Below are 17,156 nucleotides of genomic sequence, written 5' to 3'. Positions count from 1 at the left end.
TGGCCCCAATGGGCTGCGCTTGGTCATGTGTGGAGAGACAGCATCCGCACCAAACCCTATTTAAAATATGGCTATTTCATGTGACTTTGCATGACCCAAACATTTGACACTTATTGTGCATTTTTCTTAAGAAGTAAAGAAGAAGAAGAACATTTTTTTGTACATGACAGTCTGCAAACAGTGCAGAGTCATGTTGTGCCAGCTGTGTACAGTAGAGCCACTGAGCTGACTCATATTTAAATGAAGTTTGCCTGAACACCTTAGTACAGGGCTGCTTTGCATCGACTGGGTCCTGGTCTGAGAAAACTGGCATCTTAACACCAACTTTTCGATGTAATTTCAGCATAAGCACCCACACTCTCCTCTCCCGAGTTCTCCTCAATACAAAACTGCCATTTAAAAAATGTGCTTGTTTGGTTTCCCTGTTTATCGGCTGACACACACACCTGGTGGCACAAAACTGACAACGTTTTCATAATCTCAAGGGTTTACTAGTACCATCGGCACACATTTCACCCACCTAGTAGCTAGTTAATTTCTACTTTCTCTGTCGTTTGTGTGCCTCCTTTGGGAGCTGCTACAGACAGGTTGCCCGTCCAAAAGGGACAGCAGGTTTGTGAGTTGACATTCATTAGAGATCATGTTCAGTGAGCTGTAACACCGTGTAGCCACACCGAAAGCCCTCTGTGCCACCAAAGGCTTTTCCCTCCTGCTCGTGGTTTTCATGCTTTGAGGTTGGACGGGTCACTTTGCGCCGTTTTTCTGGCAGGGAGCACCATCGGGGCTAGTCCGGCATAAGGTGCAAGCAAATGATGGGACTTGGAGAACAACACAGGGGGGCTTGCGTAATTTCTCCAAGACACCCTTGCCAGCTAAGGGCAGTCTGAGGTGATGCACAGAGCTTTAAGGCTCCAGAGAGCGGTGCCGCCGAGATGCACTACCTTACCTGGCCGTACACCTTAGGCATGGGCGATTCACCAGCGCTCCGGCGGCTTCGATGCAGCGGGTAGGCGCCGGAGTCCGACCCGCCTTCAGAGGCTCTGCGAGCGGCCAGAGGCAGCGCCGGAGCCGCGGCGCCTCCTCCATCTCCGAGCGGTGAATCCTGGTTTGCTTCCAGTGTGAAAAAGCCTCTGTTTTGCGGCAGCATGTAGCTCTGCTCCGGGTGCAGCCGCAGGGTCGACGGATTTACCCCACAAATCCAGAGGACTAATAAATAAAGCGAGCGCCGAAGAGGGGACTGCATCCTGGCCGCCTGTGGTATCGCCATGTTTGTGTATGTTCGGCCGTCGGAGCGGCGGAGACTGAAGAGCTCCTTCTACCGGCAGCCAGGCCCCCTGCTGCCTTCACGGGCCCTCACAGGCCATGGGAATGTCGGGAAGCAGCACACTGCCACACTACGTGCCTGTCTGCGGGCGCAGAGCTGCACACAAAGGCAGTTAACAAGCCTCCCACAGCACGACGGAAACACACGGTGACAGCGTGGAAAAACACCAGGAGCAGCAGACACTTCTCTCCCATCGTGCACATTCACGACATGACTCTGTGAAAGGGAGGATCAAATCAATATGTTTACATCTCCACTATGTCCATAGTGTCACCTTCATAATGCTGGTGACATTTAAAGTGACACAGGGCCTGATATTAAAATATTATAACCATCTTTGTTGTTGTTATTATTATTATTGTTATTTCCAAAATTGCCAACAACGGCCTCCTACAGTCCACCCATACAGGGATGGCTACCTTGGTACGAACAGTATGGCATAGGCGTCATTCAAAATGATCAGAGCAGGTTTCAAATCACTTCTCATGTCTTTGAGGACAAGTCAGAGGTCCAAGTCAAACCAAGCAATAGTCCAGTTTTTATTTGGTAAGTAAGTAAGACAGACAACTGATGCCTCTCTCTTCCTTGTGTGTGAGATGAGTCCAGCAGGTTCCCTCCTGCAAAAACACAACTTGTCATTGTGCTGTGGTTTTTAATGAGCCTAAACCAACACAACATAACTTTGGACAGAGGCAGGATAGCTGTTTCCCCCTGCTTCTCTTTTTGATGCTGAGCTAAGCTAACCTGCTGCGAGCCTGAGCTTTAGACATGAGAGTGGTGTCTGTTTTATTCTATGTTGGTCTCTGCAAGAATTCTCCAAACTACTGAATGACTCACGAACAACTGTCATGTTTACAGCTCTGCCTTAAAATAAAGAAACACCTAACCTAATTATTGAGTTTAATAATAAGTATAATAAACATTCCTAAATGTAGACAGCATTCACAGGAAATAGTCAAAGTAAGGACCAACACACTCCTTTTAAAGTCATATCATGATTCCATATGTTAAAAAACAAAGTGTTGAAATAAACTGCATGGTGCTATCTTGTCTCGCTCTGGCATGCATGCTGGATTGTTGGTTTGTGGCTGGCAGTGTTTGGTTTGTTGGAAAACATGAACTCAAATGTGTTATTTAGTGATTTCTTACGCTGCTAAATGTTGAAAAGCCGATAAGGAGCAGCAGTGAGGCGCTGACAACAACGACTGTGGCATGTTGATGGCTTCAGTCACATCTAAAAGCTGTTGTCCTGTATTCAGAGTTACCCCGACACAGCTACCTCTACACCGTCTCTACCTGGAGACCGATTCACTCTACTTTATTTTCAGGGACGCATTCATACACATCCTACAGGAATTCCATTCTTTCCTGTATAATCCTTTGACTTGGCTGGATATTGATTGGACTCCTTCTTCCTCAGTAAAAGAAAGTTGGGCAGAGCGCGAGCACCGGAGGAGATTTCATCAAAGTTGAAAAATTAACCTTGTGAAAGGTTTGCTCCTAATGCAGGTGCACTCTTAACTATGCAGTTTAGAAACAACGGCAACCTTGTCACACTCGAGGCCGGTTTAGTCTTTGTGTAGTTGATAACCTCTTAAGACCCGAGCTCTTGTTTGATATGCATTTTTTATTTCTCCTTGCTATTTGGGCTTGTTGGACCCTGATAAGTATAAAACCTAAGCATCATCTTTTTACATGGTGTAGTTTTAGAGAAACATTATGTCCACATATGTGGACAATCAGTCTTAATTTCCAGAAAACACAATAAAGTCACCTTTGTGCAAAACTCTTTATTTCCACCCTGAACATAGCAGTTTCTTTTCCTGACTGCTTTTGCATGTATTTATAACACATACAAAACATATTTTGAACACGTTTTGAAAATCACGGTGCAAAAAACAACATGAAATATCAACAATTTTGCCCACATACATGTCCATACGGCCCCAGCTAAGCAGAATGAACTACTATGGTGATATAACCCAAAATGTGATGAGAGGTCTTTAGAGGCTAATTATTAGTTTTTTTTCCTAGTCAATCAAGATGATGCCCGCCTTTAAGTAACTATGTCAGCCTGTCATTATCAAAGCAAATAGAAACAAAATGTCTTGCTCTCCACTTATCTTAATTTCATATAGTTTCCTCTGGTACCACCGAATGTAATACAATTTCTATAGTCCATACTGTATGCACTGTGTATATTTAATCTATATGGCAGGCAGTGTAATCAGCACAGTGTGTTAGGTGGGGAGCTTCCTGTTCACAGGGCTGTATTCTGTTTGGATGAGCTGGAGGCAGGCTGCTGGTATTGTGCTGCTGGACTGACACTTATGGAGCCAAACCATTTTAACAAAAGTAGTATCACCTGTGCTTTTCCTGCTATCCATCCATCCATCCATCCATCCATTGTCAACACCACTTATCCTTAAAGGCCATAGGGGGTGGGGTTGGAGCCAATCCCAGCTGACATTGGGTGAGAGGCGGGGTTCACCCTGGACTGGTCGCCAGTCAATCACAGGGCCGCCACACAGAGACAGACAACCACTCACGCTCACACTCACACGTACGGGCAATTTAGAGTCACCAGTTGTCCTGCACGTGTTTGGACTGTGGGAGGAAGTCGGAGAACCAGAGAGAACCAACGCAAGCATGGAGAGAGCATGCAGCTGAATTCTGCAGCTTTGCTCTGAGAGTTTGCTAATTTTTAGCATCGAGTTCAGGTGGTACTAATTCAAATATGGCTGGTCACGGGAGAAATGTAACATATAACACACACATTGTGCAAATTATACATTTTAATTATTACCCAATGATTGATTGAGGTACAGCTGAAATTTCTCCTGGGCCATTGTTACCACGCTGACATGACGTGTGAGAATGAATAGACGACAACAGTTTACCACCTACTGAGAGCAGGTGGCCAGCTTTAAGTTGTTCTCACTCATCTACATATATGGTAGCAAACAGCTGGAAACACAACTAACCTTTAACAACCAAGGTGCAAACACAACAGCACCTCATGCAAGATCAGCACTTCAATATATATTTTATCACCTTCACACCTGCTTGTCCAAAAAGTAATAAATAACAAATAAAACAATAATAAATGTTGACCGAAGTCATAAAATGACTGTTATATAAATAATAGCATAAATATGGTTTCATTTGTCATTTTTTTAGATTTTCCTGAAAGGGAAAGATTCATCTTAATAATTTATGTTTCAGGTTAAAAGTTTAATCTGTTCATGTTGTCTCACGAAGACTGTTGCGTGCATCATACTATCAGGCACCTCTGAGTAAAAAGTTTGGACTTAAAAGAGCGGTTTACAAAAAGTCTGTCTGAAAACAGTAGTCAGGTTTTGCTAGCTGTAGTCGTTTGTCCTGTTCGAACATGAAGGGATCCCTCCTCATGTGCTTTCAGTGTCCGTGATGGGGGGCAAAATCCACAGTCCTCATTCTGAGGAAAGACATTACAAAGTTTAGTGAAGTTTATGTGAGGCGTCAGCAGTCTGAATTAGATAAATAAAGCAGGTATCTTGAAAAGTTAAAGTTGGTTTAAACAAACTAAAAACAAAACAAACCTTGACAGGGTGATGCAGGATCTAAATCAGGAGGTTCATTTTGCAATAATGAACGGCTCACTGTACATTATCTCGCTTATTACACAGCTTTCTACTAAAGAAATCAATAATTTGACCCAAACTATTAATGTTAAACTGATTTTACTGGTTTGAAAATGATTTTATCGCATCATACGTGTGCAGCACATCACATTAAGTTCCCTGTATTTGAAAACATATGTGATGAACAATGTGGCGGTTGATCATGTAAATGTATACTCTTTGGTTTACTGCTGCTTTTTTATGTTTTTACCTGACACACTGAAATAATCCACTTAGCTGCCGCTGGGCAACAGCATTGATCTGCAGTTAAACCACCACCTCGACAGCTTCATCCGACATCCACTTTACTCACAGTGTACTTCTAATCGTCCTTTGTGTAATCCCATTGATTTAATCCTCCCAGGCTACATGTGGGGATCTGCTGGAAAACATCTTGGTCTGCTTGTGGGAATGGACCTGTCATGGATCTGCTCAGAACTCGAATAACTGGTTGGGAGCTTTGAAAAGAACGCTTTAAAGGCGTTGCTTGACAATCATGTTGAGCCTGAGAGCTGTACTGTCTGCTATGGTAGCTTTATTAATGCCACCATGATTCTGATTATTTCCTCAGTTTGTCATAATAACAAGAACAAGATTCATGAGATGTTATTCATGTTATTATGGTATGTCTTCTAGTTTATTACTAGATGTCATCTGTTCTACAAGAAACCTTTCTTTTTGTAACAACATGTCACTTTATCCCATTATGTCACAATACTGGTACAAGACGACGTTGCCATTGTCATGAAGCTGCAGGCACTGAGGGTCTCTTTGCCTGCAAGTCCACAAGACCATTTTAGACACACACATTTTGGCCACATTATGATCCAACCTCTGTACAGTGCCACGCCTCGCAGAAAGGACTGTACGAGCAAATATAAATGACCTCAGCCTGGTCACCCCTGTGAAAAGTGCCGCACCGCTGTAGCAGACCACAATTTATTAGCCGACCAGTCTGGCCTACTGTCTGTGCATGGGCCATATGGGAGACATGATGCAGCCTGGCTGACTGTATGTTTATTGTATTGTGTTATTAAACCGTACATCAAATGATACATTTTGTGTGTCTCTAGACACACTGGGGACACATATTTATGTTGAAAAGCCTTGAAAAAAAATGCATTTTGCTCAATATGTAATAAGGTCAGATGTTGGTATTACACTGACAGTAAATCAAATAAAACACTCCACTAAGTTTACGCAGCTAGAGGCCAGATTCAGTATATGGTATGGTGTATGGTGATTATTCTCTTCTAAATGATTGTGTTTTGTAATAAGATAAGATGATAAGATGCACTTTTATTTATCCTCCAAGGGGGAAATTCTCATGACACAACAGCTACATCAGAATCGAAGAAAAAGGAGTTTAAAAAATTGAGAAGAAATGAAAATACAAATATACAAAATACAATGCAAATGTGCAAAAAATACAAATATAGAAATGTTATATTAATCAGACACATATAGTTATTCTCATTTCTTTTCATTTGTCAACAGAAATATGTTTTTTTCCCTACACTCTTGATATAACCTGCAGGGATGTGACGGCTGAATTTACGAGGAGGCCTGAATGCAGCATTTGCCAGGCACGCGACCGGTGTCCAACCGTTTTTCAGACTTTAATGTGAAATCAATCGATCACCACCTGTGACCGGTAAAATAACACTAACAGGGGCTGTCACCTGTCATGTACTCATCTGTTAAATGAGTATATGAAACACTCAGCTCTTCCGCTCACCTTTCATGCCTGGTAAGTTGAGGGTCAGCTTCTAAAATCCTGGCTAATTACTAGCAGGTTAGCTAACTTTACGCTAGCTAACTAGCATTAGCGGCTAGCTTAGCTGCTAACTGAGCGCCTCTCTTTTGTTTTAGCTTTATGTTAGCTGGTTAGCCCAATACCAACAGCAGGATAGATTAACTGAAAGGGGTAAACTAGAGTCCGATAACAATAAATCATGTATTTATGATCCATAACTAACAGTGTTATTAACATTAAGAGGTAACTAGCGTTAATGTTAACATAACTCAAAGACACATCTAGTTAAACAAGATAGTCAAGATGGTTTTTATTTCCCTAACCAGACAGAATTACTATTATGTGCTGTTATCCTGATACTTGAGCAGCATAGGTTCGGGTGTGTTTAGGGTGACTAACCAATCAGAGGTGGGTAATGCCTAAACCTAACAAATCAATTTCACTTGTGGCTCCAAAACCAAGATGGCGAATTTGAAAACCGTCACAGTGGCAGTCCAGTGGGTGACGTCACCGTGGCTACATCCATTTCTTTTATATAGTCTATGTCTGCACCCTACAGCAACCGGCAGAAACTGCACAAAAAAGATAAGAAACATCACAGTTCAGAGACCTACAGGTGTGAAAGCTTTGAAGCATGGGGTGCTACTTTTGGAAGTAGCAGGTGGCCGTTTCCAGTGTCTACTGTAGCGCTCTGTGACGGCATTGAGAGGCAAACAGACCTTTGTGATGAACTATTCAGTTGTGTAACTTCATTTCCCATTTGCAGTAACAATACGTCACAATGAAAGAAGCAACACCAGCGGCAGGAAAACTGATTCCACCTGCGTTTAAGAAGAGGGCAGTGAATAATAACAACAAAGGCCCTCAGCAGACAACATACCAGGAGGTAAGAACTGTTACCTAAGTAATATATGAGTGAATAAGATCATTTTGAGTCAATAACAGCACAGAAAAGACATCATTCTAATAGATACTGAGAAGAAAATGGGGTGAAACAGCAAATGACCTGCTGGATGTGTGCCAGAGTCCCTCCAGTTTAGTTAAGAAACAGTAAAAAGTAAAAGTAATGCTTGTGCTGGAAATGGTAGATAGTTTGTGTTGCATTTGTATTACAGAGGTTTTCACAAGATACATAGATCTTCCAGTGCGTAAATAACGTTTTAGTGCAACCAGTATTTTCCCCCTTGTGATAGACTGAACATACTCCTGCAAATCAAGATAAATCTCCACCAAAGAAGAAGAAACCTCCCTCTAAGCCATCCACCTTGGAGTCAGCAGATTTATTTGAGGCTACAACTGCCGGTATGTGCAATGTCACTCTGCCGCTCACACAAAACGCCATGCTTGTCTCAAAGCTTTCAACATACGAGTAAAAATATCACAGTGAAACACACTGCTAACACCACCAGCTCACTGAAGGTTAGAATAAGGTGAGCAAACAAGAAACAAGTGTCTTGAATTTGATCATCTTGAAAGCACACTGAAGTGAACTGAAGTGAGTGGTGTGATTTTAAAATGCTGCTGCTGCTGTCTGTTTGTTGCTGCTTGACACGGTCGGAGTCACGTGGCCGCGGGGCTCCAGACCTCTGACTCTCTGACACAACAAGTCACATAAGTAGAATATTGGAAGAATCATTAAGTGAACTGAAGCAGCAGTTCAGTCCGATTGTCAAGCTTTCTGTTACAGGAGCGAGCAGAGAGCTCAGCATGCTGTTGTCAGAATTTGCAGAAGTGTTAAGGTAAGCCATATTTAAACAACTACATTAGACTTCACAGTGTTGTAATCCATAGTTACTACTGCTCTTGATTATCCATTGTCTCTCTGGGCCCTAAGTGAAAAATCAATTGTTGTTTTCTTTGATGGCTTTCATCAGAAATAGCACTAACCTTTAGTGCAGATACACACATAGTCACACACTGATGGAGGGTGTTTTAATTTACCAAAATCCAAGTTCCAAGTTCAGCTCAACGTAGAGTAACATACAGTCCAATACAGGAATGGAATTCATCATATTAAACATCAAAATGATAGATGTGGTTTTTAGAAACCACAGAAATAGCCTTACTTCAGAAGAAACTAGTATTCTTTGGTGTGTGAGGGTTCTTCAGGCTTTCTAAGTTAAACTTATCTGCTCCATCGTGATGGATTCAGTCTAATTTCTGTGGATTCTTTTGTGTCAGTTGTTATTGTTTTACTGACAGTAGCTGTGTTTTATGTAATCTTATGTCAGTGTGTTGTGATGAGGAGTGTGAGTGTGTATTTTTGTACCGTTACCATGTAAACATAGCTGCTGCTCTGCAGAAGCTAATGGGAAGATTAAGAAACAAACAAAAGCAGGTAGATGTCAAAGGTAGAAGGTAGAAGTCTCACACTTGGACCTCAGATGCAGTCATTGTAGTTTGAATTTGACAGATCAGTTGTCCTCCTGAAGAGGTAAAACGTGGTGGCAGCTGGACGCCTTTTTGATGGATTGACAGTAAACAGTCAGCGTCACAGAGGATGACAAACACGTCATTTCGCCAGCTGTCAGTGAAGCGAGGCTCACCTGGGTGTGCTGTCATTGTATGCTCACATGCTAACAATCTGGTGAATAAAAGGTTGTTCACGTGGTTTAGCCTTTTGTTGTTGCTGCTACAAAACTATTTTTTCACACTTCACACCCTGAGACCACTCACAAGCTCAGCAACCTTCAGCTCTATGAGGACACGGTGACAATACTGACACAGACTTGCTCTTTGACTCCCATTGTCATACGCCACTCATACTGTGCCTCTGGTTTGCTGCAGTGAGAGAGCTGCAGCAGACACGTCCCAGATGAAGGAGCTGGAGGGCGTTTTGACAGAAGCTCAAAACCTTGAGTCCTACCTAAAAGAGAAGAAAAGCCACTTGAGGCAAACACTGGCTCTGATTTCTGATAAACTGCAGGGCTAAGTCTGCTGCGAGGACCGTTGCTTTAATGGCAACAGACCTGATTACTCTTTATTTTAGTGAGGAATGGCCCTTTTTTATTTTTGTACTGTACATGTGCCCTGTGCACTTCAAATGTTAGTCATATTAACTACTAATATGTGACACTGACAGAGGGCCAAGCTTCACACAAGGTGGCATTGCTTTGACTCTAGAATAAATTAATATATGTTTGCTGTTGATTATTGTTTATTGAGTTGTGAGTTTTAGTGGAAAACTATTGTGAATACTATTTATTCTTCTAACACGTTAATGCAATTTCATTAGATTTTTTTATGCAATGCTTAAGTTTTGCAATATAGCCTAAATATAACCATATTATTATTATTATTATTATATAACTATTGTATTATCATTTCAAAGAATACAAATAGGAAATTCAGTATGCACAAATGCATGTATTACTGCTTTTGAAGAATTAAAGTGTCTGTCAAGTTTTTATATGTTCAATGTTCTTAGCTAATACACACACACACACACACACACCCCAAATAGAAAAACAAATAAAGAGGAATATAGAAAAGGAACTGCACTCATCCAGACCTATGACTAAAGGAAAAAATGAAAGTTTAGATGGATATTTCCTGTCACACTTCCGCCTCTCTCTGCTACCGCTCGAGTGTGTGTTTGGACAGTGTGTGTGAACAGTGTTAGGACCAATGGCCGGCCAGCAGAGGGTGCAGGTGTGCCACAACCAGGTGCTACAGCTTCACAAAGCCACTAACTATCACCTGTAAATATGTAGAACTCACAATAATCTGGAGTTAGTGTTTCTTTTTGTGAAAGAATTCCAATAGAGTGAGATTGTCAAGCTGAGTAGCCCAATTATAGTAAAATCAAGGCTTTCTACAATAATTCACACTGGTTATTGTAAAGATGTTGTTGTTGTCTGGTGGTGTCAGCTTTAGTTAGTTATTACTGCAACAGATGTACACAGACCAGATGTTTTAGCACAGTTTCATTTATTTAGAGAATGTCCATAGAGTTACATACATTAAAAATGTATCTATTCATTAAGACATACACTACACGCCCTTTGTTAAATACCGTATTTACTGGACTATAAGCCGCTACTTTTTTCCCACGCTTATACAGCGATGCGGCTAATCTATAGATTTTTGACGGTTTCAGTGCACAGGAGGAGGATGAATAAAAACATTAATGACTTTTCTGTTTTGTTCGATCAGCCGTTTTAGTGCCGTGTCACAGGCACCGTTTGGAAACAATTAAGGTATGTAAATAAACATTGACAGAATCTTTCTGTGTAAATATCTCATTTCACAACGTATATATCTGCGGCTTATAGTCTGCTGCGGCCATAAAAAGGGTCTTTGGTGCCCCTTATTTTAGCCACCCTCTTGTGAAATATGGTTGTCTTGGACTGAAATATTCAAAGTAATGACTTACAATATAGAAAAAACAACTTATTTACAGCGAGCCATGTTCACAAAAGGTTTCTAACACAACAGAGTACAATTTCATAAAATATAACAGCTACATTATGAATACAATGTTAACAAGTTTGAGGAAACTATTTATTCATGTCCGCATAGTGACATCTAAATTCATGTAGCCGATGAGACAAACAATATTTACAGTTGCACTCAAAATTATTCACCTCCATTGCAAATCATGTGTATTGGCAAAATGTAAACACAATGAACAAGAACAATTGAAACAGCTCAACACAACTAATATTACAGATGGTTTCTCCAACACAACATGTCACTTCTAATGACTACAGCAGTCTCATAATTATCCAAGCCCTTCTTGACAGTCATCCTTAGGTCTTGGTGGGGCACCCTTTAGCTGCTATGACCTGCTGCAGATGTGATGCACATCCAGACACCAGGTTCTGGGGTTGAATAATTTTGATTGCAACTGTACATTGTGTAACTCTTCAGCCACGACTGCCATCTGTTCATGTGAGGTCAGAGGTACATTCACACGTCTAGGCCGCAGCATTGAACGTCCCATGGAAACCGTAGGGGATGTTGACAGGCACCACCGCCCTGCCCAGCTCCTCAAACGTTTTTCCATCCAAAACCAGGAGGAAGGTACTCTTGTCCTGGGAGGAATTAAGACACGGGACAAAACGCTCAGTGCTTGAAGCTTTCCAAAGGTATTGTGACATTGTGTTCAACAGCTAGTCTAAAAGTGACATATTTAACGAAATGAATGAGAAATAAGTGCCCTTTATCTGAGATACAGTCCCTGAACTAACACCTTACCTTATTCGGAGTGATGACCACAGATAATATGACACCATCATCCTCCTCTGTGGCATTAGGGGAGGGTACGAAGATTGGTTCAGAGGGATAAAGACCAGGTTGTTCCCACACCTGTGAAAAAATACAGGAGCTACTCACAACTCTTATATGCAAATTCTGATCGCTTACATCTGAAAATCATTGATTTTTGTTGTACTGATTGTTGTTTGACTTGTGATGATCATAGAAGTTAAAATCCCTTTTATTTGCTATGATATTGCGACATAACTCTCTCCACTACAGTGGGACACTGAGAAGTAAACCAAATGTGACTCACCTTCATGTGTTTCCCGTGGAGGTCCATTTTGATCAGTGTGTCTCCTACAAGGTGTCTGAAGCCACAGCCGTAGAAGTAGCGGTATCGGCGAGTGTTGTACTTGCCATAGTTGATCTGAGGGAATTCCAGACCTCCATATTCATCGAGATCACTCCCGTGGAGGTCCTCATGGGTACAAAAGACCTGCAGAGAGAAAAAAGCAACATGGGCAATGAGCCTCAGCGAACACTGCTAGTTACAGTGCATTAGTTCATGTCCAAAATGAACCATAGTGTAATTAAAGGTACCCACGCTCACAAAAGAAGTTAAAATAGCAAAGTTATTAAAACAAGACCAAAGGTTTAGGACACGTGTTGGTGAATGTAGATCACCTACCTTGCTCTTGGATATTCTTGTAGAAGTGGCTGTGCTGTTGGGGAGGTTAATCAGGTTCTGGTTGTAGGGTGTGTGTTGGTCCACATTGAGCGGCAGGATGAAACGCCGCGGGAAGACTCTACACAAGGTGTTATACACCTGATGGGAAGACATGTACAGAAAACAGTTCAGTCTCAACAGACTGAGCCAAATACGGCTGAAGCACTCCACTTAACTTACACCTATGTTTGGATAAGTTGTGGAGATGTGGACCGTACAGCTTTCTGCCGCCTGCTTTACCTCATCAAGAGCTTCTCCAGACTTGCGCAGGTTCTGGACATTGTAGTTAGCGATGGCCTGGCCATCGTCTGAAGCACACATATCTATGATCAGGAAGCCGTCCTCCTCGTATGCGTTGATCTGGTGGAAGGTTGACAGCGGCTTGGCGATGTACTTGATGGAGCTCACCTGGAACGCGTGGTGGAACAGAAGAATGAAGGCGACACATTTTTGTTTAATACGCAGCACAGGCGTAGTGAAGAGAGCGGTGCTCACGCCTCACCTCCCCTGTCTGCTTGTGAATCAGGTGGAAGATGGTGTTGAGTTTTGGGTCCCAGAAAAAGCCGTCACTGATGCTCTTCCCTGTCAGCTTGCCTGTCACAATCTTCAACAGGTCCATCTTGATAGGCTGCTCGATGAACACCACGTAGTTCTCAGACATTGCTGTAATGGATTGACAAGATTAGTTTCTGTTCTGCTTTGCAGTTGCTGCTTTTAATGAGGAAACTAGAGGGGCACCAATCCAACTTTTCGTCTCTGGATACCCATTCCGCTGCCACTGCCTAGTCCTGATCCAATACCAGTGGCCTCTTAGTCCTAGACTTGAAATCTGCGTGCCTCACTACATGCAGAAATAGTGAAAGTTCTGTGAAATTCAACTGGAATAATGAAATTCTACAGTTTGGGAGGGTTTGCTGCGTCTTTCTTTTAATTAGATAAATACCTGGCAGATCAGTCTGTAATGAAAAGAATCATTACTGCATCCCTGGATCGCTTTTTTTTAAATTTAGCTAGAGATTGCTGTGGCAAATGACATGTGCACAGAGTACACATGAGGACTGAATCTAAGTCCTTTAAATGTATCTACTATCAAGGCTTAAGGGAAAAGGCAAGAAGTACTTTGAAGTACTTTTGCGTTAGAGGTTTGCTCACCAAAGCTGTGGTAGTAGGATGGTTTGGTCTTGTCCACTGAGGGAATAGAGCACAGCACTGTGGCTCCCTCCAGGGTCTCCTCAGCTGTTCCCTTGGTCGGTGGCACTCGGATGATGTTGTAGGACGCTCCTGTCGGCACAGAGACAGTCAGTTTCTTACAGACATGTGGGGAGCAGGGCTGTTGTTCTTTACACTTGTCTGCTAATATACAGATTCTTTTGATGCTATGCGAACAAAGTGATTTAAAGTTTCTAAAATACCTTTAGGGCTGTAGGAATTCCCCATGTTGTACGCTGTTCCGTCAGGCTCAATGTGAGGGTGTGCGGTTGCCCCGTTCACAGCAATGAATTTTCTCCAGTCCACCTATTGGTTCCAAATAATGAGTGCAAAGACTATGAGTCTATGAGTTTAAACAGACTTTATTTTTATTGCATGGTTTTACTCAGCAGCTAATTGTACAGTAAGTATCATGATCCGCTCTTTTTCTATCCTTCTTGGTGTTTTGATTATTATTCTACTGGCTTTTAAGTAGTTAGTTTGATTCTCATGTCCCTGGTTATGTTTTGTGGTCTTGTACAGTCATTGTTCTATTGTGTAGTAGTCTTATTTGACCTTAGGTCCTGCCCTTGTGTGCGTTCCTGCAGCACCTCCTCCTTGTTTGATTCATTTGTCTTCACTTGCCTTCCCTTCACATGCTGGCCCTGATTCTTAGTTTGTTGTCAGTGTCTGGCTGGTTTTTGTGCTTGTGGGTGGCTCCTGTGTTTTGGTGCCTGTTCTTGGATTTCCCCTACACCTGCCTGATTTACGCTGACTACGGTGTTTGGCATTTAAATCTCTTACGATCTACCTAATGTCTACCACCCCCCTTCACTTGTGACAACAAGGAGTGGCAGAAGCCTACAAAGCTACTAACCAAAATAATATATATTGGAGCCATGACATGTAAAGCACCGGGTAAATAACACTGCTGTGCCCAGATGTGCCTTTGCAGAATTAACAAGTACAAATACATGTCTCACGACTACATTCAACATCATCTTACCTTTTTAGTTGTCTCTAGTGTCTCAGGGTCCACCTTGTGCATGACGTTGGTTTCCGTACTGACATAATAATCACCTTTGTAGGTGACAAAGCTCACATTGGCATTATCGGTGGGCTCTAGACAGGAAGACGTTAACTATGTTAACAACACGACAGGAAAACCACAGCAATAAGTCACTGTAGACTCACATACATTTAGGTATACAGAAGTAAACTACACTGTGTGAGGCCGTTTCCATTCAAATTATACCTTATTTGCTGCATTAAGATAATGCAGCTGGTTAAGACACTTACTTGGGAGTTCAAATCTTGACAGGAAGCGCTGGAAAAAGTTTTTACACGGGTCTGGCATGGTGACGGTGCCAAACTCTGACACTGCGATGCGGTTGTGGTCCCTGTTGGCTTGGTAACTGTCACTGGTCAGGAAGCGGCTTTTGTAAGTCACCTGACCATTGGATATTTTGAACTGGTGCAGGAGAGCCATGCCATCAAACCAGTGATTGAACCTGATGAGAGTGGAGGGAAAGGGGTCAGCTTTGTGATGTTGTGGCTGCAGCACGTGCATCAACACTTGATGTTGTGCTCACTTCTCATTGCCGATCTCAAACTTCCCCGGCCCATTTCTCAAGAAGCTCCCGTTGATCCATTTGGGGATTTTGCCAGTGATATCAGTGCTGATGGGCTCAGGGGTGTCCTCCACTGAGCTCACTATCTTCTCAATGCAAGGCAGACCATGCACATCTGTGAAGTGGTTGATGTTCTTTCTAGACATAGACTTTTTGAGTGCTATGGAGAGAAAAGAAGACAGTAAACCATAGTCACATACTGGGGGGACATTGTTGTCAATGAAGAAGATAAGTAACGTGAAGGTAGAATCAAATGCTTACCTTTGGCATTGTTCTCTGGGTGCTTGATGGTGTTCATGGCTACAGCTTTGTGTCCTGTATCAGAGTCAGAGAAATGCCACCTCCTCCTGTGGTGCTGCTGTTTCCCAGCTTTATAGTGTTCTCCTGACTGTGACTCCCCCTACAGATAGTCTGATAAATTGGAATCATCCTGCTTATGTAATCCCCTGCAAAACAGAACCACACTGTGATCACAAGATAATACAAGTGGTAACTTATTCACAGAGATAATCATTCGATCACAAGTGACTTCATCACTGTGTCTGCATTCATCATTCTTCACAAGTGTGCCTTTATTCCATTTGGTTAATTATATTTTCATTTGTCATGCTAAATATGCCCTCACACATGCAGTGTTGGTAAAAGCAGATGGATTTGGGTGAGAAGCTAGAAAAGATAATTTTGTAGAAGCCCATGACATGCCTATATTTTTTTTTCTAATCTCTTCTTTCATTTTATTTCTGGAATAATGAAAGCATTTGGAATTTTTTCTTTTGACTTTATGTGGAGCATCAGTAAAATGAGTGTGTGGTGTTTGCTTGGCACAAATGTACAATAGATAGTAATTAAGCCATTGCTGATACTTGTGTGCTTTTTTTTCAATAGAACAATGAGGAAAAATAGGTCTGAAATATATTATTGTTTCTAAATATTCAATTTGCACTCTATTCATGTTTCTTTACTTAATAGGCCAGGACATTTTCCAGGCCGGGGGGTGGTGTTCTCAAAGCATACTTGTAAGAGCTTTATCAGCTCATGCTTTCTGTTATCTATATCAGTATTTATGAGTATTGTTCAACTTTTTATGCAGTATGGGTGAAATGAGGGTTTGTAGAACAGCCCTCCTTCTACGGGGCAGGAGTGGAAGCCCTTAAATGCTCCTTATATTCAGTTCACCTTTATTACATAGAGCCAGTATATCCCTTTCATACTAGGGGAAACAAAAACCATCTGATAGACGCCACTCGTGTCTTTGTTTAGTTAGATAAGGTCTAGATTCTTTTAGTAAAGACTCTAAATCTCACATTGTCCACCATCATTTTTAGTTCAGTTTCACTGTATGTAGTCCGCCTGTCTTCAGACAAAGACCACCACCACTATTTTGCACAGCAAAGGCTGCATTACGTTAATAACTCAGCAGATCTGTCAGGATCTGGGTGGCATACCTGCAAACTTATGTGGGCAGCAGTGGGCAATCATTAACACACCTCACACTCCAACACTGCTTCATTCTTATGAATTGGCAAACCTAAATCTTACAACTCAGAGATTGAGTATGTCACACTGCTACATAAGAGTAGTAGTCATTGCTGGGTTTCAGTGTAAACTACATTTGTACATTTGTTTTGTTCATAAAAAATGTTTAGAAGTGTGAAATGAGGTACTG

General features: G+C 41.9%; 3 protein-coding genes across 5 annotated transcripts in view; all 3 read right to left on the bottom strand.

The window, feature by feature from the left end:
* sorl1 (sortilin-related receptor, L(DLR class) A repeats containing) overlaps positions 1-1,267 on the bottom strand; it is a 78,871-nt gene extending 77,604 nt beyond the window's left edge. For both annotated transcript variants that reach the window (XM_070829810.1, XM_070829811.1), the window contains exon 1: positions 947-1,267. In XM_070829810.1, the coding sequence (XP_070685911.1) occupies positions 947-1,267 (321 nt within the window). The remainder of the gene's footprint in view (positions 1-946) is intronic.
* The window catches only part of LOC139200507 (carotenoid-cleaving dioxygenase, mitochondrial-like), a 34,495-nt gene extending 18,697 nt beyond the window's left edge, over positions 1-15,798 (bottom strand). Inside the window, exons 1-12 of one of the 2 annotated variants that reach the window (XM_070829813.1) lie at positions 15,752-15,798; positions 15,452-15,650; positions 15,159-15,370; positions 14,866-14,981; positions 14,084-14,186; positions 13,824-13,952; positions 13,174-13,334; positions 12,912-13,079; positions 12,633-12,770; positions 12,258-12,440; positions 11,942-12,052; positions 11,652-11,778 (exon numbers count right to left, since the gene is read on the bottom strand). In XM_070829813.1, coding sequence (XP_070685914.1) covers positions 11,662-11,778; positions 11,942-12,052; positions 12,258-12,440; positions 12,633-12,770; positions 12,912-13,079; positions 13,174-13,334; positions 13,824-13,952; positions 14,084-14,186; positions 14,866-14,981; positions 15,159-15,370; positions 15,452-15,650; positions 15,752-15,788 — 1,674 coding nt within the window. In that variant the 5' untranslated portion in view covers positions 15,789-15,798 and the 3' untranslated portion in view covers positions 11,652-11,661. Of the gene's footprint in view, positions 1-11,316; positions 11,779-11,941; positions 12,053-12,257; positions 12,441-12,632; positions 12,771-12,911; positions 13,080-13,173; positions 13,335-13,823; positions 13,953-14,083; positions 14,187-14,865; positions 14,982-15,158; positions 15,371-15,451; positions 15,651-15,751 lie in introns of those variants that run through there. The other variant, XM_070829812.1, reaches the window with a different exon arrangement.
* The window catches only part of sdhda (succinate dehydrogenase complex, subunit D, integral membrane protein a), a 48,727-nt gene that overhangs the window by 7,133 nt on the left and 24,438 nt on the right, over positions 1-17,156 (bottom strand). The window lies entirely within an intron of this gene.

This window comes from Pempheris klunzingeri, chromosome 4, assembly GCF_042242105.1.
Source record: "Pempheris klunzingeri isolate RE-2024b chromosome 4, fPemKlu1.hap1, whole genome shotgun sequence".
Lineage (NCBI taxonomy): Eukaryota > Metazoa > Chordata > Actinopteri > Acropomatiformes > Pempheridae > Pempheris > Pempheris klunzingeri.
The sequence above is the reverse complement of the archived record's forward strand: the minus strand, read 5'-3'. Positions and strand labels throughout refer to the sequence as shown.